At 43.3% G+C, this 21,877-nt stretch overlaps 2 protein-coding genes across 10 annotated transcripts in view; one reads left to right on the forward strand and one right to left on the reverse strand.

Moving 5' to 3' along the window:
- MCF2L2 (MCF.2 cell line derived transforming sequence-like 2) overlaps positions 1-21,877 on the reverse strand; it is a 251,590-nt gene that overhangs the window by 72,307 nt on the left and 157,406 nt on the right. The window lies entirely within an intron of this gene.
- Positions 1,140-21,600, forward strand: B3GNT5 (UDP-GlcNAc:betaGal beta-1,3-N-acetylglucosaminyltransferase 5). Of its 8 annotated transcripts, none has more exons than XM_055381965.2 (3): positions 2,052-2,208; positions 5,340-5,452; positions 17,713-21,600. In XM_055381965.2, the coding sequence occupies exon 3, from the start codon at positions 18,014-18,016 to the stop codon at positions 19,148-19,150; it is 1,137 nt and encodes a 378-aa protein (XP_055237940.2). In that variant the 5' UTR covers positions 2,052-2,208; positions 5,340-5,452; positions 17,713-18,013; the 3' UTR covers positions 19,151-21,600. The 8 variants fall into 8 exon arrangements, with proteins under 8 accessions (XP_055237938.2, XP_055237940.2, XP_055237936.2 ...); XM_055381962.2 differs by lacking the exon at positions 2,052-2,208 and adding an exon at positions 2,297-2,511; XM_063704417.1 differs by lacking the exons at positions 2,052-2,208; positions 5,340-5,452 and adding exons at positions 13,539-13,773; positions 14,170-14,327.

Here is a 21,877-nt window from a genome sequence, read left to right on the forward strand (position 1 = left end):
ATTTGTATGTGTGTCTACCACTGTTTTGGTCAGTTTGTATTTCTCGTGGGTACAGTTCTATGTGCTCATGTATGTGGAACATATGTATACTGACACATGGACCTAGCTCCAAATGATCTGAAAGGAATATAATTGTAATTGAATATTTGCACAGATATACAACATACACATGTGATGGCTGGGGGAAATGCATGTGGGATTTCAGTCAGCATTTTATTAGAGAAGGTATGTCATTAGTGCTGTATTAACAATGAATCAGCTTATTTGTGGGTCACTGTCAGTGACTCCTTTGCAAATCACACATGTAAATATTTTTGTCTGTGGTCTGATGAACATGCAGTGCCACAGTCTGGAAGATGCTGAGCCATGCCCTGTGTAGGCAGCATATGAAAAGAACTGCATGAGTTAAAAGATGCTGACCAGCTTAAGGAAAGCAATTTAAAAACTTCCTAAAAATCTAGTTTGAATGAACAAGCACAATGTTTACAGTTTTCATTTTGTGTGTGTGTGTTTTCTTTTAGAGACGGGGTCTTGCTATGTTGGCCAGGCTGGTCTCTAACTCCTGGGATCAAGCAATCCTCCTGCGGCTCAGCCTCCCAAAGTGATGGCATTACAGGTGTGAGCCACCGTGTCTGCTGGCCCCACTGTTTTAAACCCTGATTCGACAATCATACATTTAACTCATTACCTGTCTTGTTCCTTTTATGACAAACTCAAAGCTTTTATTTTACTAAAGTATTTGGGTTAATCTTTTGCTTTTCTGTCATGTTCTGAAATATGTACAATAACAGAATCGCTCAAAATATTATCTCCGTTAAATGTTTTGTGGCTTTAACATGCGGGAAACAAGAAATCAAGCGCATACAGGATTCACTTATAATCTCTCTCGTTGAGTAGAAGTCCGCATCTCTCGATATTGTCTGGTTACCTGCATGAAGTATTCTAAAGGAGGAAAATAGCTCAAAGAGGACATTCATGTGCACTCTGGCTTCCAGTTGGCCATTTGAGTAAGTGATCGCAATTAACTGACGAGCGGCAGGGAAACACTTCCTGGAATTCTCATCTACAGACAAGAACAAACTGGGGCGGGGCCCATCACCTTCACCTACGCGCCGGGAGGGTGGCGGCCTGGCGGGCGGGGCCGGGCTCGGGCCGTGACGCCGAGAGGTGCGGGGCGCGCGGCTGGGAGCCTCGCGCCCCCGCCCGGGCCCGCCCCCATCCCGCCCGCATACAGCCTGCATCCCGCCAGGGAAGCGAGCCCAGTCCAGCGCTGCCCGTCCAGTCCTCGCCCAAGATTTAAAGCCCGCAAGTTTTGTTCTTGAGACCAGCGACTTTAGCTCCGATGCGGGAAGGAAAGCCGACCTCCGATTTGGACATTTAAAGAGCTGGGCTTGGACTTCGTGAGTTTCGCTCTAAACTGCCCTTGAAATGAAGCTGGACTTGGAGGTAAAGTCACTGGGAAGCTGGCCTGGGGCGGGGTTTCCCCCTCTTCTCGTATTTTAGAAACGGACAGCGGCAGTGCAGCCCTAGTTTGCTGTAAGTTTCCTTACTTTGTTAGTGAGGCCCCCAGAGCACCAGACATAAGTGGTGTGACCAGAAACCTTTTAACAAGACCCGCCTGAGCCTGCGTTAGAGCTCCCGCTCGGAAAGTAAAAGACCATCCTAATCCGCGGCGCTGCGGAACCGGTGTCCCGTGTGGGAGGAACCGCGGCGTTCCCTGGGCGCAGGGCCCGCGAGGCCAGCACAGTCCGCCTCTTGGCGGAGCGCCCTGGGCCGGTGGTTCCGCGCGGAGTTAGTCTGTGGTCAGTTACGTGGTGAAAACACGGCTGTGCCGCGGCCGCATCTTTCCGCGGGCCGAGGCCTCTCTGGGTGGGAGTGTTGGCTTCCTTTCCGGATCGCTAAATGGGGAAAGTTCTGGCTGCTCGGCGGGATACGTCTGCAGGCCACGGATGGTTCGTTCTCCGTGCCGCGGCCCCGAGCTGGGCTCCCTGGGTCTCCGGCGCGGGCTCCCGGCATTGGGGGCTGCGGGCCGCCCGCTCCGCCCCGCCCCCGCCCCGCCGCGCCTCCTGGGCCGAGCGGCTCGCGGTCTCCGGCGCGGGAGGCTCCGAGTCTGTCCACTGCCGGCCGAGCGAGGTCTCTGGAGGGGAAGAGTGGCGAGGAGGTGAGGGAACGCCGGCCCTCGCCCGGCGGGTGGCGCCAGGACTTCAGGTGGGAACGCGCGCTTGGGCCGGGGGCGCGCGGCTGGCGTGGACACCGGATCTGGGCCCGCCGCCCTGGCCCGGACCGCGCACGGCCCAGCGCCGGGAAGTCGGGAAGCCGGGAAGCCGGGAAGCCGGGAAGCCGGGAAGCCGGGGAGGCCTCTCCCACCGCGGGCCCCGGCAGCCCGCCCTCTGAAAGCGCGGAGGAGAAGGAGGCTCGTCCCCTCCCCGGAACGCCTTTGTTCCCTCCGGCCTGCCCGCGCGGGTGGCCAGCGGCTGGGACCCAGGCCGGGCCGCCGCCCAGGTGCGGCAGGTAGGCTAGGGGGCCGGGCAGCTCAGGTTGGGGCGGCTTCCCGGGGCCTGCGGGTCCCGGCTCCTCGGTGGCGGGACAGGCCCGGGCGCGGGAGCCGCGAGGCGAACGCCGCGCCCACCAATTCGGTTGCCGGCCGGGGGCCCCAGGCTTGCGGCCACCCGCCTCCGGCTGGAGGGCTGCATTCGAGTCGAAAGCCCGTGTCGGGCTGGAAAGAAGAAACCGCCAACCTGAGAACGCTTTCGGCGAGTTACTGGCAGGGGAAATGGGGACAGGGAAGTGGGCAGGCGGGGAGACTGCAGCCGCAGATCTCCCTGGCGGGGAGGTCGTGGCCGCTCTTTCCTTTGACTCTGCCTCATTTCATTTTGAATCCTGATGTGACAGAGGCAATTGCTTGCTTGGATACCATATAGGTAAAAGTAACAGTTTTCGACTTGACTCTTGACTACACCCTGTACATTCTTGGCCGGTGTTGGTAACTTAGGTTATGGATCATGTTAAAGGGACACCGATGTGGTAACCGCACAGTGGCTGGTGGTGGCCTGAGGCTCATATTTATGGTAATTATCTGAGGAAAGTACATCCATCAGAATTGGATTTGTGCCTCTGTGCCTTTATTTTGGGAAATCTTGCCTGGTCCCTGTGGGGGATGGGAGAGGAATGTGAAAAGCCGAAGTTGACCCAGAAAAGGATGATTGAAGGTAGTTGTATTAAGTGGTGGCACCGAAATGATCCCACCCTGAACTTTCTGAAAGGGTGATTAGTGATCAGCAGCTGACGTTATAACTTTCTCAAAATAAATTTATGGTAGATTTTCTATCTGGTCACAAGTGAGGAGGTGAAAGCTGCTTTTTGGGGCCAACTCTTTGCTTTTAAAGCAAGCTAAACGCAATACCAGAAAGGTTTCCATTCTGTACTTAACCTGCTTGTCCTTCTCACTCTTCCTTCTCCTCCCGCACACGCTCTGGGCATTGACTGAGCCCTCTGAGGAGGAGGCTGACTCAGGCTGACCCTTCCCGGCCCTGCAAGGATCTAAGGTAGAACCAGTGTTATCACAGGAAAGGCCCAAGCCAAAGCTCAGAGCAGCTGTTCCTGAGAAAGTGGGAGATGAGGATGAGTAGGAGGTAGAGATGCTTATAACTGCTCTGCCCAGAGAAAACTCAGAAGGTGCAGAAGAGTTTTCAAAATAAAGTGCAGGCCCTATCAAGTAAAAAATGAAACACTGTAGTTCATTAAAATGGTGATCAGTTTTCTCTTTTCATAAAAGACATTCAAATGGTGAGATTGTAAAAAAAAAAGAAAAAAGAAAAAGAAAACTTTCTAATTCTCAAAAATAGAACAGCTTGAATAATAATAACTCATGGGTTTTGAAATGGGTCATCTTTTAAAATGGGTCACTTTGGCTAGAATCATTGCACTTGGTGACTTTCACATTGTAAAGGGTCCAGTTCTTTCTGAGGCCCAATTGCACTAGAATCTGCATTTCAGAACACAGGAGGTATCAGGAAGAAACTGGGAGAAATTCAGAAGGAAATTCTCTCTTCTCAGAATAACAAAATGTACCCTATTCGGGGGGAATTTTATATATGCTGAAGTAAACAGATCTCAGCTTTGCATTTTTATAATACATTGTGCCTTTTCTGAAATATTTCCATAGCCATTATTTTAATGCATTGTTAGAATAACCTTGTAAGGAGAGGAATTCATTGTATCTGTGTTCCAGAAACTGAGGCACAGTAAATTACAAGAGCTCTGCCCTTTGATATTGAATCTCTGTGAGCGAAGATGTAACCAGAACAGTGTAAATCTAGAATTACTTTCCTTACGGTATGCAATATCTAATTATTATGTATTAGTTTACATATATATAGGGGATGTAAGAATCTTTATATTTAAAGGATAAGAAACTTGATCAGGTGAGATACAAGATTTGAATAAAAAAGCGATTTTTTAGAAACATTTTAATTCTACAAATTCAGTTGCTGGCTTTGATATGTAACTTATTCAGATTTCTCTTCCATAGAAGGCTTTAACACTAGAAGCCAGTTCTCTACAAAAGAGAATGTTCTACCAAGTGTGTAGGCAACAAAGCCCAAAAGTTCAAGTGCAAAATACTGTTCTACAGCCTCAGATCCACCTAATATTTCAGATTTGACTCTTTTGCTCCTTTCCTATAACTTCCTATAACTTTTTCATAGTGCTCTAAGCAAAGTAAGTTCAAGGATGGACTCATCTCAAGTTTCCTTCTCTTACTTTAGAGGGCCGTATAATCTTATACCTGTGTCATCCTAATTGAAATGTATTTTAAGTGCTTGTGGGAACCATGTTCTTTCCTGTCAAGAATTAACGGAAGACCATTATTCCATTAATGGAATAATGGGGAACATGAGAAGGACCATATTCAGTCAATTAGGGATGATACTTCTGCCTCAACAGTATTTGCGATGTGTTAAATGGCCCTTAGCCATCAGATCAGTGTTTTTAAAAACTCCTACCTAATTAATGTTTTTTGAGAAGAAGCATATTATGAGCATAGCTCAGTATTCTAAAAAGAAAAAAACCTGAAAAAAAAAATCAGCCATCCATTAACTAACCCATCCTGGTAAAGCTACATGAACAGATTCTAGAGAAAGGAAATTTGCACAGATGGAACATCTAATCTGGACTGACATTGTCAACAAGTTATCTCAAATGATTCTGAGAAAACACTGGTACATGGTTTAGAGACAAGTCGAGCTCATGTGACTAGTAAATGGAGAGGCACAGTATACATCTACTTTTGTTGGCATTTAAACACTCTCGGTTTTTTCACTCTCTTTCACCACCATCAGGTCCAGATTCCAGCTTGCACTGGAATATTTATTGACCCTTTGATAGAAGATCTACACCTGAAACATCTCTGAAGTCTTTTTAGCATCCTATCCTGCCCATGGCCTACTACACAGTATGTGATAAGTTAATGTTTGTTGAATTAGTTAAATATACGTATTAACCTACTTTCAGGGCTACCCGCTGTAATGCCTAGAATAGGGCAGGCACTTAATAAATGGTAGTTAACTTAGACTAAATGTTGATCCACCAAGACAGAAACATGTTACATATACCTCTTGTTTCACACCATCTTCTACTTTTTGTACCTCTGTGTTATAAACCCTCTATCAAGTGCTGTTTCTAAAGACAATGTCCAGAATGGGACGTAGGAACTGCCACTGGACAACAGGCAGACACTGGGTTATATCGTCATCCTGTTTCTGAATCCTGGTTTTTCTTATTATTATTCAACCACAGCTAACCTTTCTGATCTCCTTTTTTTCTGTTTTTTCCCTTTACCCTAACTTCTAGCCAAACTAAGTGATTTGACATTCCCCACTCAAGCCACAACTTTTTCTCTTATGTGCTTAAAAAAATTCCTGCGTAGTCTCTCTTGGAATGTCTTATTCCCTGCTCCCTCCACTTCACCCTTTTTTTTTTTTTTTTTTTTTGAGACGGAGTCTCGCTCTGTTGCCCAGGCTGGAGTGCAATGGTGCCATCTCGGCTCACTGCAACTTTCGCCTCCCGGGTTCAAGCGATTCTCCTGCTTCAGCCTCCCGAGTAGCTGGGATTACAGGCATGCTCCACCACACCCAGCTAATTTTTGTGTTTTTAATAGAGATGAGGTTTCACCATGTTAGCCAGGATGGTCTCGATCTCCCGACCTCCTGATCCGTCCGCCTCGGCCTCCCAAAGTGCTGGGATTACAGGCATGAGCCACCGCACCCGGCCCACTTCACCCTTTAAGCCAGTTGAAATGCTCCTTGCCCTACTCCTCCCTTCTCCTTTTCTTTCTCCCATCCAAGTAGTAACCAGGCCCAACCCTGCTTAGCTTCTGAGATCAGCCAGGATCAGGTGCATTCAGCGGGGTATGGCTGTAGACTTCTCTTTCTGAGCTGTGTCTTCCTCCTTTCCTCCCCAAACCCACATTTGAATTCTGTTCTAGCTCCTGCTCATTTGCCACCTCTCCCACAAAGCCTTCCCCAGTTTCCATCTTCTCCCTGCTTCCCTCATCTCAGAGGAAAGCTCTTCATTCACAGAGCACCTGGTTTGGGGTCCATAGTTTGTTGTCCCTCGGTATCCTTGGGGAATTAGTCCCAGGACACCACCCCCCCGCCCCCGATATCCATGCATGCTCAAGTCCCTTATATAAAATGGTACAGCATTTATATGTAACCTACGCAATATTCCCATGTACTTTTTTTTTTTTATTTTTATGTTTTTAGAGATGGGTCTCACTCTGTTGTCCAGGCTGGAGTGCAGAGGCATGTAGCCTTGAGCTCCTGAGTCAAATGATCCTCCTGCCTCCGCCTCCCAAGTAGTTGGGATTACAAGTATGAACTACCACACCTGGCCCATGTACTTTAAATCATCTCTAGATTACTTATAATACCTAATGCAATATAAATGCTATGTAAACAATTGTTACACGGTATTGTTTAGCGCATAATGACAAGAAAAAAATGTGCATGTTCAGTACAGACACAACCATAAATTTTTTTTTCAAATGTTTTTGATCTGTAGTTGGTTGAATCTGAGGATGCGGAACCCATGAACGTACACGACCAACTGCATATGGGTTTCTAATAACAGATTGGTGGATGAAGCCCACCCAACATAATGCAACATTTCAAATGTATCTTAGTCAGTTTTTCTGGGGCAAAGCCAGCCTAACAAATCTCAAGAATGTTTGAAAAATTCTAGCTTGAGTGAACGTTGTTCTTTTAGTGACTCAGATAAAGCAGTCATTGTGTCTGAGGAGTCCTAGTGGGGTGGCAGGGGTGGGGTTGGGAGTAGTGGCTATTTGTAGCATGTTTTATATCACATTAAAGGGCTGGGTATGCATTTTAGGCAATAATTCTTACTCTTATTGATAGGAGAACTTGTATTTTTTATTCATCTACCTTATGATGGATAACTGGTTTACATCTCTTCATCAGGTTTACTTCCTATGTGTCATTTTATGAGCTGACTTTGAATATATCTTCAGATTTTCCCTGCCTTTACACATGAAAACAGTTTTGATACAGGTTTTTCATTAGAGAATGGCTGCTTTTCCAGGCCAGGGTGTCTGTGTCTGACTCCTCGCCTTTCATTTTACCCAATACTTGCTTAAAACATCCTCCCTGAGTCCGGTACTTTTTTGCCTCCTCTCCTTCCTTCCACCCCACCTCTTTTTATCACCCTCCTGCGACTTTGGATCCCCATCCTTGGAGTCCCTGAATCTTTTTTGTGGTTGAAAGACTACACCCAAAGGACACAGACTGATGAGGTCACTTCTGCCCACTGTCTAGTACTAGTGAGACCAAGAAGAAGAAGGAGGGAAAACTGAAATGGAAGGTTTGAAAAAGAGTATGTTAGTAAAGGAAGTAAGAACAGTGCTAACAAAATGCAGCAAAACAGAAATGACTTCACACTTCTGGCAGTGAAGCAAATTCTCATCCATCTTGGGTTGCTTCTCTTGACCCTGCCCACCTGCTCCCCTGCCCTCCCCTCCTGATGAGAACTGCAGGAACACCTGTGCCCATGCCAGGGAAAAAGGGCCGGTGAGGAACACAGGGATGGGGCTGGGACTCACAGGCTGCTCTAAGCTGCCACAGGGTCTGGAATTTGTTGACATTACATGGTTAACTCGGCATCTCGATGCCTCAGTATCTTCTGCAAAATGTGGAGGGAGATCCTTTCTTCCTCAAAGGTTGTTGGAAGGCTTAAAGAGCTACCACATTTGTAAGGCATTTGGAACAGGGCCTGGTATACAGTAGACATACCCATGGTAGTAACTGTTGCTAGACTGGGTGAAAGGAGAAGTTTCTTAAGTAGGCAAGAAAAAAACTGGCAACAGTTATATTTAAAAGAGCAAGCAACCGTGTCAGCCCAAACAAGTGTGTTGCAAGAATGAGCACAGAGGGCCAAGCTCAGAAAAGGAAGTGTTTGACCTCTCTGAGACCTCCTTTATATGTCAGCTTTTTTATTTGTTTCAAATTTTGCATAATCAAACTGGTTACTGGGAATTATTGAGTTCATATAACTTCCGTAAAATCTAAGAATAGGCCGGGCGCGGTGGCTCACGCCTGTAATCCCAGCACTTTGGGAGGCCGAGGCGGGTGGATCACGAGGTCAGGAGATCGAGACCATCCTGGCTAACACGGTGAAACCCCGTCTCTACTAAAAATACTAAAAATTAGCCGGGCGTGGTGGCGGGCGCCTGTAGTCCCAGCTACTCGGGAGGCTGAGGCAGGAGAATGGCGTGAACCCAGGAGGCAGAGCTTGCAGTGAGCCGAGATCGCGCCACTGCACTCCAGCCTGGGCGACAGAGCGAGACTCCGTCTCAAAAAAAAAAAAAAAAAAATCTAAGAATAATCTGTAATCCCATGCCACCAGTCCCGTTAACAAAGACTTAGGGTCTGTCTTTACCCATTTGTTCATTTGAAATTCCCCGTCTTTACTTCCCCCATAACCAGGAAACAGATCTACACCCATGTTTAACTTATAAAGAGATATAACTGAGTTTACATAGGTGGAGATCTTGTACCTGGATTCACATTGTAGGTTTTTATTACCCAACTTTCCCCTCTGTCCCAAAGCCATGATTGCCAAAGTGGAATTTAAAGTCTTTGGACTAACACTGAATCAAGAACTAACTCTACAAATGTATTCTCTGCAGGAGGATAAGAATTCCAAATGGCTTCTAACTGTTGCCCAAAACTTGAAATAAAGTTCCATATAGCTAAAGCCCCAGCACAAAAACACTTGAAGACAGCCATTAGGTAGAATTTTTTTCTTTTTTAGAGGTCTCATATTGGAAATGTAACAGTTGCAAAGATATCTAATGTCTCACCTTAAAAATGTGAGTTATAAATTCACATTTCACATTGCCTCCTTCCTCCTTGAGCAAACAGACTAGGCAATTAGTACCAAATAGTAACTAGTTATATTTCTTAACACCGATTACTGTAAGTAATTTATTAAGAAAAAATCTAGGAAGATCAAATTATAGCTTTTCCAGTAAATCTGGGGCTTTTTATTCCTGATCTCTCTCAACAAGGCAGTTTGGCTTCTGAAGACTGGTCCTAGCTGTACTTAACAGGAAACAGATGACGAGAAGAAGCCAGGAAAAAAAACTTGGAATATAGAACAAAATGCAGCACAAAGATGGTACAGAAGATTTTATCTTTCTTTCCTTTAGTTATGTGTGGACAGGAACTAAAAACTCTCCCATGTGGGACTTTATTAAGTAATAAAAGTTTAAATGTAAAAGATATAAAGGAATGAGGATATAAAGGAAACTTTTTTAAAAACTGTGACTCACCGGAAGAGCCTTATATAGTCTACTTTCTAAGCATATCACTTTTAAAGGGATCATTATATTTTCATGATGCATGGGGATATTCCAAGCATTAAATTGATTTTTTAAATGAAGAAAATTATCAGTTCAGTCTTGTTTTCTATGTAGGTTTCACTACAGTATTTTATTTCCCCAGCAAGGAAAAAACCAGAGCTAGAACGGAATGATTAAATTTCTTAGTTTTCTTCTAATCTGTTAGTCTTTCCATTAAATTATACTGCCTTCTTATATAGAATTTCTGGGTTTGTTCTTGTTTTGGCAACAATTGAAGTAAGAGAGGATGATTTTATGGTAGAGGTTTGATTCCATTCTAGATTGGTGTTTTTCACCTATGTAGAACACAATCCATTCATGGTTCAGACAACCGTTTTAGGAGGTTTTCATGTCCAGCATTAAAAAGAAAAAAGATTAGAATTGGGCATTCATATATATATATATATATGAATATTTATTAATAAAAGTTTAAAAGATATAAAGGAATGAGGAATGTATATATATATTATATATATATATATACCAAATTAAAGTATCATAATACTAATTCAAGGATTAGTATTGTTTCATGATACTTTATTATATACACTAAGGGTTAGTCTTGTTTTATGATACTTTAGGTTGGTATACATACATATACTAAGAATGCAGACATGTCCATGGAAGTTGGCAATATTCAGCCCCCAGCAGGCCCCAGTCAGCAGGACAGGGATTAGGGGAGTCAGGTGAGGCAGGGCTGTATAAGTGCAGGGTTGGAGCCTGTCTTGTTTTACAGTTTTGACATTTTGTTCATTGTGGATTTTTTTCAGTAACTTTGATTTTTTAAAAATATTGCATCCAAATATTATACTGACTACGGAGTTTTTGGTACCCCCTTAAATTGTGCACCTAAAATAAGTGGCTCCCTTGTCTCCCCCTAGTCCCGGCCCGATCAGTATGTTTTACAGAGGGAATGGTGAGTGTTGGGGAACTAGGGAGCCCGTGAGGAGGCGGCCCAGAAGGGGAGGAGGAGCTGATGGTGTGTCTGATGTCTCCTCCTTTCTCTAGGAAGCAGACAGGAGGTGAAGTCTTCAGGGTGGGGGGGACAGAGCCTGGGAGGGGGAGACTTAGCATGGCCGCTGAAGAGACTGGGAAAGGGAGAAGGTCCGGGACAAGTTCAGGAACAGTCACGTAGCACTGAAAACTGCTCAAAGCTAGATAGTGCCATTTGTGGTGACGCTCCCTGCCTGGTAAGTTCCATTTCCCCAGCAGCCCTGGAGGTGTCACAGGAACAGGAAGATGGGAGGGCGCTGGGGTCTGGGGTTGTTGGGGTGGGAGGGCAAAGGTGTCCAATGATTCTGCATCTGAAACGGGGGAGGTGTGTGAGGAAGAAAGGTCAGGAGACTGCTGGGCAGGGTGGGGTGGCAGAAGGTTCTCGATGAATATTTAGAAGTTGCAGCTGAGGAGTGAGTGTACTATAGAGTGAGTATCCTGGAATTTGAGGTCTCAGAAGAAATGCAGTTCTCAATGAAGCCATGTAAACAACTTCCTGGCTGATAAGGTGTCTTGAGTGTTGGGAGATAACATGATCAAAATGGTATACACACCATAAGGTGTCCTTAGACTTGAGTGTGGTGTAAGTCTACTGAATAAAATGCAGAAATACAGTTCACTGTTGTTTTTCTTCCTGGAAATTGCCCTCCCCAACCTCAAACCAGCCCCCAAGTGGGGCAGGGTCCATCTTTAGACCCTCCTGTAGCACCCAGCACAACCCTAACTATATGGTCAGTGTCTCTCTTCCCCACTTAGAGCTCCAAGACCAGGGCCTTGTTTGTCCTGCTTACCCACTCTACCCATTTGTTAACCCCATCTTAATTTTCTGATGAATGAGCGCTTTTTTCATTGACTCCTCCTTTCTCTCCTTCTCCGGAGTTTATTTTTCCTCCAGGCCCATTGCTGTCTCTCCACCTAGAGAGCTTATCCACATTCATGAAATTAGTCATCTTCATGCTCAGAGTACCCACCTGGATCTCTCCAGTCCTGTCTAACTCGTCTTAGATTATTACCCCCTGGACATCTGTACCTTCTGGTCTCTCCATTGCCTCAAACTCAATGCGAGTCTAAAATCAAATACAATCCCCTTCACTCCTAACTCAGGAAACCAGTTTTCCCTACCTTGTTGGTAATGCTTGAAATTAGCTCTTACTTCTCTTCTTCCTCCTTTACTCGCCATCCCAGGTCACTCATCAGGTCCTGCTAGGTCTTTGATTTTCTTGAAAGGGCCTTCTTTATGCCTTCCTTCCCTCCCCATTTCTACCACCCTCGACTAGGCCTTCCTCACCTCATCCGGCATCAGTGTGAGCCCTTGAGAAACCAGCGTCCTGATCTTCAGGCATTCTGCATTTCACCCCATACCACCATTAGCCAGTTTAATCCCTCTTGCTCAAACTTAGTAAATACTGAGCAAGGGAGTTACTATAACAAACAAAACCAGAAATTTCTATGACTTCCTGCTGCTTTCTGTACCCCCCTAAGACTCCTCTACCTGATTTTCAAGGTTCTCCATAAGCAGGTTCCCAACTCTCTGCTTTCAAATCTTCTATCTGCCATACACAGTTCTTGTCTAAAACAAAGATTGTTCCTACTCCTGCAGCCACCTAAATCCTAGTCGTCCTCAGGCCCTCCTAAAATCCTGACTAATCCAACCCCCACCGATTTCTCTACTGGTCCCAGAGACTTTCCTCTTGTGCCTGGGGTTGGTGTCATGCAGATTAGTGCTGACACACTGTACCTTACCAGGATTTGCCCATTGTTGTCTGTGGGAACTGTGCTTTCATGTGGGAACTACGAGTCTTGTCACAAATATAGTGTAAATGCTTTGAGATTGGAGACTGTAAAATACTTCTTCATGATCTCCCACTGTGTCTGGTATAAGAACCCGCAGAGTAAATACTCATATACTTGTAGGATTAATTGAAACAACTGGAGACTGAGGTTGTTTAACTTGTACTTAAAAGTGCGGACCTCCCCATCTTGATTAAAACTTCAAAACGGATAGCAGGTTTCACATATTATCTCAGCATCACAAAAGTAGACTCAACAAAGAAATGAGTTGACAGCAGGGGTAAGGTTTACAACAATCAGGGATTATTGCAGGGAAACTTGTAGCCTTTGGGTGTTCTAACTAGTTTTTTCCCAAAAAGTTTAAAGAGCTCTCTTGTGAAAGAATATTCTTATGAGTAACTGAGGGGCACGGCTCCTAGACTGAAAAGTATTTGGGATCTGTCACCTCTTTTCTGATGTTCCTACTTCTATTCTTTATTCTTCTGACTACCTCTGTTAGAAAAGATAATACCAAGAATACCTGTCCCTTCTTCTCAGTCCAAATAGAAGCAAACCCAGGTTGTATTTGAGATATCTGCATATTTTCTTCTAAGCAATTCTTTGTCCTCTTCTCTCCCATGCTTTTTCTATTTCCTATTTTCAGCAGGCTCTGAAGTCATTTATAATTTTTACTGCCCCTCGGTGACATTACATGGATATTCATCCCTGATTTGCAGATTAAAGCACCGAATCAGAGTGAGGTGAGGGTTGCCCAAGGTTACACAATAAATCTGGCCCCAAACAGGGGTAACCCTTGAGTTTCTAGCCTGTTGATTGGCCACTGACCCGTGCTGCAGGCACACAAAGGAAGCTGCACCCACAGCAGTCTGTTGTGGATGGTTGCTGAGCTGCGCATTCGGCATTGGGCTTGCTTTGTTTCCTGCCAGGCCCAGCATTTTCTTCTACCAGATCGGCAGGCTTGTGGGCTTCTTCCTAGGTCCCTCCCCTGCACTCTGAATAGGAAAGCTGGAAGCTGTGCTTTAGAGAAGCTTTAAGACGCCGTAAGAAACCAGAAGAGTGAGCGCCAGTTGTATGTGCGTGGTCTCCATCCGCAAAGCCGGAGCTGGGCGCAACAGTGTTGACTTGTAATTGATCAACTTAGATCGGGGGCAGGCCGGGGGAGGGCAGTGCTTTTGATTTAGGCTGGGAAAGGCCTCCTAGTGACTATGTTCAATTTGGAGGAATTCAGATGTTCTTTTGTTATACAAGTGAAGCTGTGTAATACAAATGAGGAGTTTTACCTTTCCTAAATCTTCCCCTTATCATTCCAGTAGTATCAGTGAGATCTGGTTGTGATTTATGTAAATGGTGGCTAAAAAATTCAAACTACTGAGGGGGAGCATTCTCATTTTACAGCTTCACATGCTGTGCTGAACTAAATAAGTAGCGTGGGATGCTGGCTTTGTGACAGGTCTTTTGTCATTTTTCAGAAGCATTTTGACGTGTTGATGTCAATTTGGAACAGCTGAAAAAATACAGGAAAATAAGATAACTACGTACATGTTGAGGGTGGGGACAAAATGAAGGTTCTGAACCAGCTGCCGGCTTACAGTAGCCATATAAGCAGCAGCAGCAATGCACCAACCTGGTGAGTAATAGGCCTGATTCACTGGAGAGATACTAGCACCTTTAATGAGTCAGATAGATGCACAATGGGTGTGGGAGCAGTTGGACTTGTGGGCAGAAAGTCTAGCAAGAAGCTCAGACTTGCAGACAACTGTAGGACGTGCAAAGCAAGCTGGCATTGGAGCTTGCCGGGCACAGCTGCTCAGGAATAGGCAGCTGGTTTTCCCTTTGATCCCTGAGATTCCAAAGGTTACTTTCCTCTTTGTTCCCTTCCCAGGGTCAATTGGAGTAGAAACTGCAGATGCTTTTCAGTTGAGAATTTTCCTAGAATTCTCAAAAATGTGTATGCTGGCTTAAAATCTGCCATCAAGAATTCTGTTACCTTGCTTTAAGCCTCCAGTTCCTTCCAGATGTATGGTGGAGGAGGCCAGAGGGCCCTTGTTTTGGGGCTTCAGAGGATGGTTGTTATCTGGATGAGCACTGTGGAAAGACTGAGAGAGCAACTGAGAGAAAGTGGGCCCCTGAATGAAAGTGATTTCGCAAATTTTAGGCAGATGCCACCATCAGAAACTGATATTTTCTGACGTCTTTCTCACCTTCCTCTAGAGCATTCAGTCCAGAAATGACCAGCCTGTCCAAAGGGGGAAATTACTGATATTGATCTGTTCCTTAGAGCAGTGTTTCAGTCTTTTTTTTTTTTTTTTTGAGATGGAATCTCATTCTGTCACCCAGGCTGGAGTGCAGTGGCACGATCTCAGCTCAGTGCAACCTCCACCTTCCTGATTCAAGTGATTCTCCTGCCTCAGCCTCCCAAGAAGCTGGAATTACAGGTGTGCACCACCACACCCGGCTAATTTTTGTATTTTTTATAGAGATGGGGTTTCACCATGTTGCCAGGCTGGTCTCAAACTCCTGACCTCAAGTGATCCTCCTGCCTCAGCCTCCCAAAGCGCTAGGATTACAGGCGTGAGCCACCATGCCCGGCCTTCAGCCTTTGTGATATTAAAGCACAGCAACACATTTCCCATTACACCCCTGAACACACACACACAGAAAACCCAAAAGTTTCACAAAATGATTCTTGCTGTTACTACTCTCAGTACACTCTGCATTTAAAAAAAAAAAGTGCTGGTTGTGGCTTCCTAAGTGGTGCGCGCAGTTTTCAAATCAATGCCCTTGGCGATAAAGTGTGCCATATACTGATTATCTCTGGACAAAGTCTGAATGGGGCTTGGCTCTAATCTCTAGTCCTCATTGGACATTTTACATACCTGGCCTTTGCCTCCACCCTGATGTGGAGTAATCATGGGGGTGGGAAATATAGCTGGATCCGAAAGCTCTGAAGTGGGGATGGAGGTGTCACAGCTGAGGCTAGGCCCATTCTGCAGGGCACTCAGTGTGTACAGTTGGTTTTCTATCAGGGGTCAACCAGCGGGGGGACTTGAGAACAGATCTCTGGGCACAAAGCAGGGCCTTTGCCCTGGGGCTTGCTATGTGGCTCAGCCTACACGGCTCTCTCCCTGTCAGTCCTGTCCAAAGCCCAGGAAACTAATGTACCACGCCTGAGGAAGAGAGCCTACCTTTCCATCCAAGGAAGTGTTTTACCTGTGGTAAGCACGGGGGACAGAATTCTTGAGGAAGGAGGGAGCTGCGTCCTAGTGGTGGAGGAAAAGAGAGGACCTGGCGTAAGCAGCCATGGCATGGACCTCATCCGAGGTGGCATCTGGCTAGGGTCCTGACCCCCAATCCTTCCCCAGTAACCATCACTTTGAGTAAACAGTGGCTCCACCCTCGGCATGGTTCTTTGCACCAACATTTGGGGAATGCCTACCAGGGGTCACACACTGACCTGGATGCTGAGTGTAGGGTGTCCACAACATCGTGCCTAAAAAGTCTCTGTATGGGGTATAAGAAGTTGCTGGGGCAATACAGATGAGATGAGAAGCATCTTTCAGGGAATGGGCTGATCCCAATTCAGGCTTCCCAGAGAAGGATGTCTGTAGACTTCATATTAGCAAGGGAGGAAGGGTAGCCAGGCCACAGGACTGCTGGTGTAAAGACCAGGGCATATGAAATGGCAAGTGTGACTGTGCTTTCAGCCAATAATTTGGTATTGTCAAATGATGGGACCAAACAGCTGGAGAGGCAGATCCTAAAGGGTCCTGTGGGCCAGGCTGGACTTCATCTTGTCACTAACTAATGGAGAGGCTCCCAAGGAGTTAAAAGAGCTCAGTTTGTCTCGTGGTTAAATCCAAGTTTTACAAAGGTCACTCTGACTGTAAAGTGGAAGGTGGGTTGGCCAGGGGATCGTCTAGTCTGGGTGAGAAGTGATGATAACATGAAGGGGTGAAGAGAGATTTAGAAGAAGTGATTCACAGGATTAAACATTTAGATAATGGAAGTGGAGAAAATGGGGCGGGGGGCGGTTCCAGATTTCAGGCATAGATGAAAGAAGTGCAGTTAGGCACATGTAAAGAGAAACAGGAACAGCAGGTTTTAGGGGAGAAGATAACAGAATGGGTGAGAAATGACACTTGAGTACCCTAGTGTGCTAGGTAATGATCTGTCTACTTCCCTTCATTTGTCGTGTATATTCCCATTTAATTTGCATAAAGACTTCGAGTTAAACGGTCTTACCCCAATTTGTCAAATTTCTGCGTTAGATGCATGATATGGTACAAGAAACCGTAAGTGGCTAGGGCGGCATTGGTGTTCAGATTGCCTGACTACAAAGGCAGTGCTTGTTGGCTACATTCTGTTGCTTCCCAGGTTAGAACATGTTACATTGAGGCGCCTGCTGCATTTCCAAATAAAAAAGTACAGAAAGAAGGTGGCTGTATAAATCTGGGGCTCACAAAGTAATTTTGATTATTGAGAGTTTGCTTTCAAGGAGCAAACTGTGACTCCTCGATTATGAACCTTAATTTAAAAAAAAAGAAAAAAGAAGTCTTACTCTTATTCCTGCCTTGTCTGGGGCAAGCCTTAATGGATTTTTACTGCTGTGAATTTTCTTTTCATTGAAGATTTTGCCTTGATCTATGTATCTGCTTTCATCCTGACCATATTCAAGTCAGTATATTCATGAATTTACCCGTTTATGAAATTTGAACTTAAGTATACACGATTATAGCCGTTTGGGAAGTTTTTTTTTTTTTTTTAAGAGTAGGAGTAGAAAAAGGTCTCTGTACTCTGAATGGGAAGACAGTGTAAAGCAATTTTTTCCCTTTTCCTGTCCTCCTTTAAAAAACATAAACAGCCGTATGCCTCTGCTAAATACTAACTGCCTCATCACCTTTTGTGCAGACAGGGCAGGTTACATTTGGTTTTAAGGAATTAGGAATATGTTTCTTTCCGGCACCTTAGTAACCCACACGATTGTGATTCTTTTCTCTTCTTGACTCTGATAGGTGGCATGGAATGTTCACATGGGAGAGCCGCATGAGGCCGCCCACCACGCTTCCTGAAGGATGCCGGTGTGGAAGAATTTTGACATGCCAGTGTCCTCGTTCTACAGGGTGTTCCATTCTTCCACAATCTCAGAAAAATGGGACTAAAAGAAACTAGTTTGTAAAATAAGAAGACTTCCATTTTTAATGACCAACATGTATTAAGATGGACACCTATTCTACGAAATACGAAGTTCTATGGTCTCGAAGAAGCCAGTGCCTGTTTAAAACCGATCCTAAATAAAAACACACTTGAGTGGATATGAGAATGTTGGTTAGTGGCAGAAGAGTCAAAAAATGGCAGTTAATTATTCAGTTATTTGCTACTTGTTTTTTAGCGAGCCTCATGTTTTTTTGGGAACCAATCGATAATCACATTGTGAGCCATATGAAGTCATATTCTTACAGATACCTCATAAATAGCTATGACTTTGTGAATGATACCCTGTCTCTTAAGCACACCTCAGCTGGGCCTCGCTACCAATACTTGATTAACCACAAGGAAAAGTGTCAAGCTCAAGACGTCCTCCTTTTACTGTTTGTAAAAACTGCTCCTGAAAACTATGATCGACGTTCCGGAATTAGAAGGACGTGGGGCAATGAAAATTATGTTCGGTCTCAGCTGAATGCCAACATCAAAACTCTGTTTGCCTTAGGAACTCCTAATCCACTGGAGGGAGAAGAACTACAAAGAAAACTGGCTTGGGAAGATCAAAGGTACAATGATATAATTCAGCAAGACTTTGTTGATTCTTTCTACAATCTTACTCTGAAATTACTTATGCAGTTCAGTTGGGCAAACACCTATTGTCCACATGCCAAATTTCTTATGACTGCTGATGATGACATATTTATTCACATGCCAAATCTGATTGAGTACCTTCAAAGTTTAGAACAAATTGGTGTTCAAGACTTTTGGATTGGTCGTGTTCATCGTGGTGCCCCTCCCATTAGAGATAAAAGCAGCAAATACTACGTGTCCTATGAAATGTACCAGTGGCCAGCTTACCCTGACTACACAGCTGGAGCTGCCTATGTAATCTCCGGTGATGTAGCTGCCAAAGTCTATGAGGCATCACAGACACTAAATTCAAGTCTTTACATAGACGATGTGTTCATGGGCCTCTGTGCCAATAAAATAGGGATAGTACTGCAGGACCATGTGTTTTTTTCTGGAGAGGGTAAAACTCCTTATCATCCCTGCATCTATGAAAAAATGATGACATCTCATGGACACTTAGAAGATCTCCAGGACCTTTGGAAGAATGCTACAGATCCTAAAGTAAAAACCATTTCCAAAGGTTTTTTTGGTCAAATATACTGCAGATTAATGAAGATAATTCTCCTTTGTAAAATTAGCTATGTGGACACATACCCTTGTAGGGCTGCGTTTATCTAATAGTACTTGAATGTTGTATGTTTTCACTGTCACTGAGTCAAACCTGGATGAAAAAAACCTTTAAATGTTTGTCTACACCCTAAGTAAAATGAGGACGAAAGACAAATATTTTGAAAGCCTAGTCCATCAGAATGTTTCTTTGATTCTAGAAGCTGTTTAATATCACTTATCTACTTCATTGCCTAAATTCATTTCAAAGAATTTGTATTTAGAAAAGGTTTATATTATTAGTGAAAACAAAACTAAAGGGAAGTTCAAGTTCTCATGTAATGCCACATATATACTTGAGGTGTAGAGATGTCATTAAGAAGTTTTGATGTTAGAATAATTGCTTTTGGAAAATACCAAATGAACGTATAGTACAACATTTCAAGGAAATGAATATATTGTTAGACCAGGTAAGCAAGTTTATTTTTGTTAAAGAGCACTTGGTGGAGGTAGTAGGGGCAGGGAAAGGTCAGCATAGGAGAGAAAATTCATGAATCTGGTAAAACAAAGTCTCTTGTTCTTAAGAGGAGATGTAGAAAAATGTGTACAATGTTATTATAAACAGACAAATCACGTCTTACCACATCCATGTAGCTACTGGTGTTAGAGTCATTAAAATACCTTTTTTTGCATCTTTTTTCAAAGTTTAATGTGAACTTTTAGAAAAGTGATTAATGTTGCCCTAATACTTTATATGTTTTTAATGGATTTTTTTTTAAGTATTAGAAAATGACACATAACACGGGCAGCTGGTTGCTCATAGGGTCCTTCTCTAGGGAGAAACCATTGTTAATTCAAATAAGCTGATTTTAATGAAGTTTTCAACTGGTTTTTAAATATTCAATATTGGTCTGTGTTTAAGTTTGTTATTTGAATGTAATTTACATAGAGGAATATAATAATGGAGAGACTTCAAATGGAAAGAGAGAGCATTACAAGCCTAATGTCTCCATAATTTTATAAAATGAAATCTTAGTGTCTAAATCATTGTACTGATGACTAAAATTAACCCACTCCTCCCCAACAAGGTCTTATAAACCACAGCACTTTGTTCCAAGTTCAGAGTTTTAAATTGAGAGCATTAAACATCAAAGTTATAATATCTAAAACAATTTATTTTTCATCAGTAACTGTCAGAGGTGATCTTTATTTTCTAAATATTTCAAACTTGAAAACAGAGTAAAAAAGTGATAGAAAAGTTGCCAGTTTGGGGGTTAAAGCATTTTTAAAGCTGCATGTTCCTTGTAATCAAAGAGATGTGTCTGAGATCTAATAGAGTAAGTTACATTTATTTTACAAAGCAGGATAAAAATGTGGCTATAATACACACTACCTCCCTTCACTACAGAAAGAATTAGGTGGTGTCTACTGCTAGGGAGATTATATGAAGGCCAAAATAATGACTTCAGCAAAAGTGACTGAACTCACTCTAAGACCTTTGACTGCAGAGGCACCTGTTAGGGAAAATCAGATGTCTCATATAATAAGGTAATGTCGGAAACATGCAAAACAAAACTAAAAAAGATTTCTCAGTATACACAACTGGATGATGATACTTACAATTTTTAGCAGGTAGCTTGTTAATGTTTACAGAAATTTTAATTTTTTTCTATTTTGAAATTTGAGGCTTGTTTACATTGCTTAGATAATTTAGTATTTTTAACTAATGTCAAAACTACAGTGTCAAACATTCTAGGTTGTAGTTACTTTCAGAGTAGATACAGGGTTTTAGATCATTACAGTTTAAGTTTTCTGACCAATTAAAAAAACGTAGATAAAAGCATATTTGACCAAGCAACAAGCTTATAATTAATTTTTATTAGTTGATTGTTTAATGATGTATTGCCTTTTGCCCATATATACCCTGTGTATCTACACTTGGAAGTGTTTAAGGTTGCCATTGGTTGAAAACATAAGTGTCTCTGGCCATCAAAGTGATCTTGTTTACAGCAGTGCTTTTGTGAAACAATTATTTATTTGCTGAAAGAGCTCTTCTGAACTGTGTCCTTTTAATTTTTGCTTAGAACAGAATGGAGCAAGTTTAAATTTCAAGGAAATATGAAGGCACTTCCTTTTTTTCTAAGAAGGAAGTTGCTAGATGATTCCTTCATCACACTTACTTAAAGTACTGAGAAGAGTATCTGTAAATAAAAGGGTTCCAACCTTTTAAAAAAGAAGGAAAAAACTTTTTGGTGCTCCAGTGTAGGGCTATCTTTTTAAAAAATGTCAACAAAGGGAAAATAAACTATCAGCTTGGTTGGTCACTTGAATAGAAGATGGTTATACACAGTGTTATTGTTAAAATTTTTTTACCTTTTGGTTGGTTTGCATCTTTTTTCCATATTGTTAATTTTATACCAAAATGTTAAATATTTGTATTATTTGAATTTTGCTCTTGTATGGCAAAATAATTAGTGAGTTTAAAAAAAATCTATGGTTTCCAATAAACAACTGAAAAATTATCATGAGATGTGTATTTAAACATTTTCATGAACATTGCTTATATAATCATTCCTTCTGTCTTAATGTACTACATGGTCTTAGCCCTGTTCCTATAGGATTATCATGGATTATCATGTTCTCTGCATTATAGAGCCACCTAAGATGTACTTTTTGTTAAATGACTCATGCTGGAATATCTGGATGGGGAGATGTTCTTTCCTAATGTAGTCATGTGCCACAAAATGACGTTTCGGCTAACGATGGATCACATACATGATGATAGTCCCATGAAATTGT

This window comes from Gorilla gorilla, chromosome 2, assembly GCF_029281585.2.
Source record: "Gorilla gorilla gorilla isolate KB3781 chromosome 2, NHGRI_mGorGor1-v2.1_pri, whole genome shotgun sequence".
Classification (NCBI taxonomy): Eukaryota; Metazoa; Chordata; class Mammalia; order Primates; family Hominidae; genus Gorilla; species Gorilla gorilla.

Excerpts from the sequence above, each read along its gene's own strand:
- B3GNT5 (XM_055381963.2), top strand. The coding sequence starts at position 18,014 with ATGAGAATGTTGGTTAGTGGCAGAAGAGTCAAAAAATGGCAGTTAATT.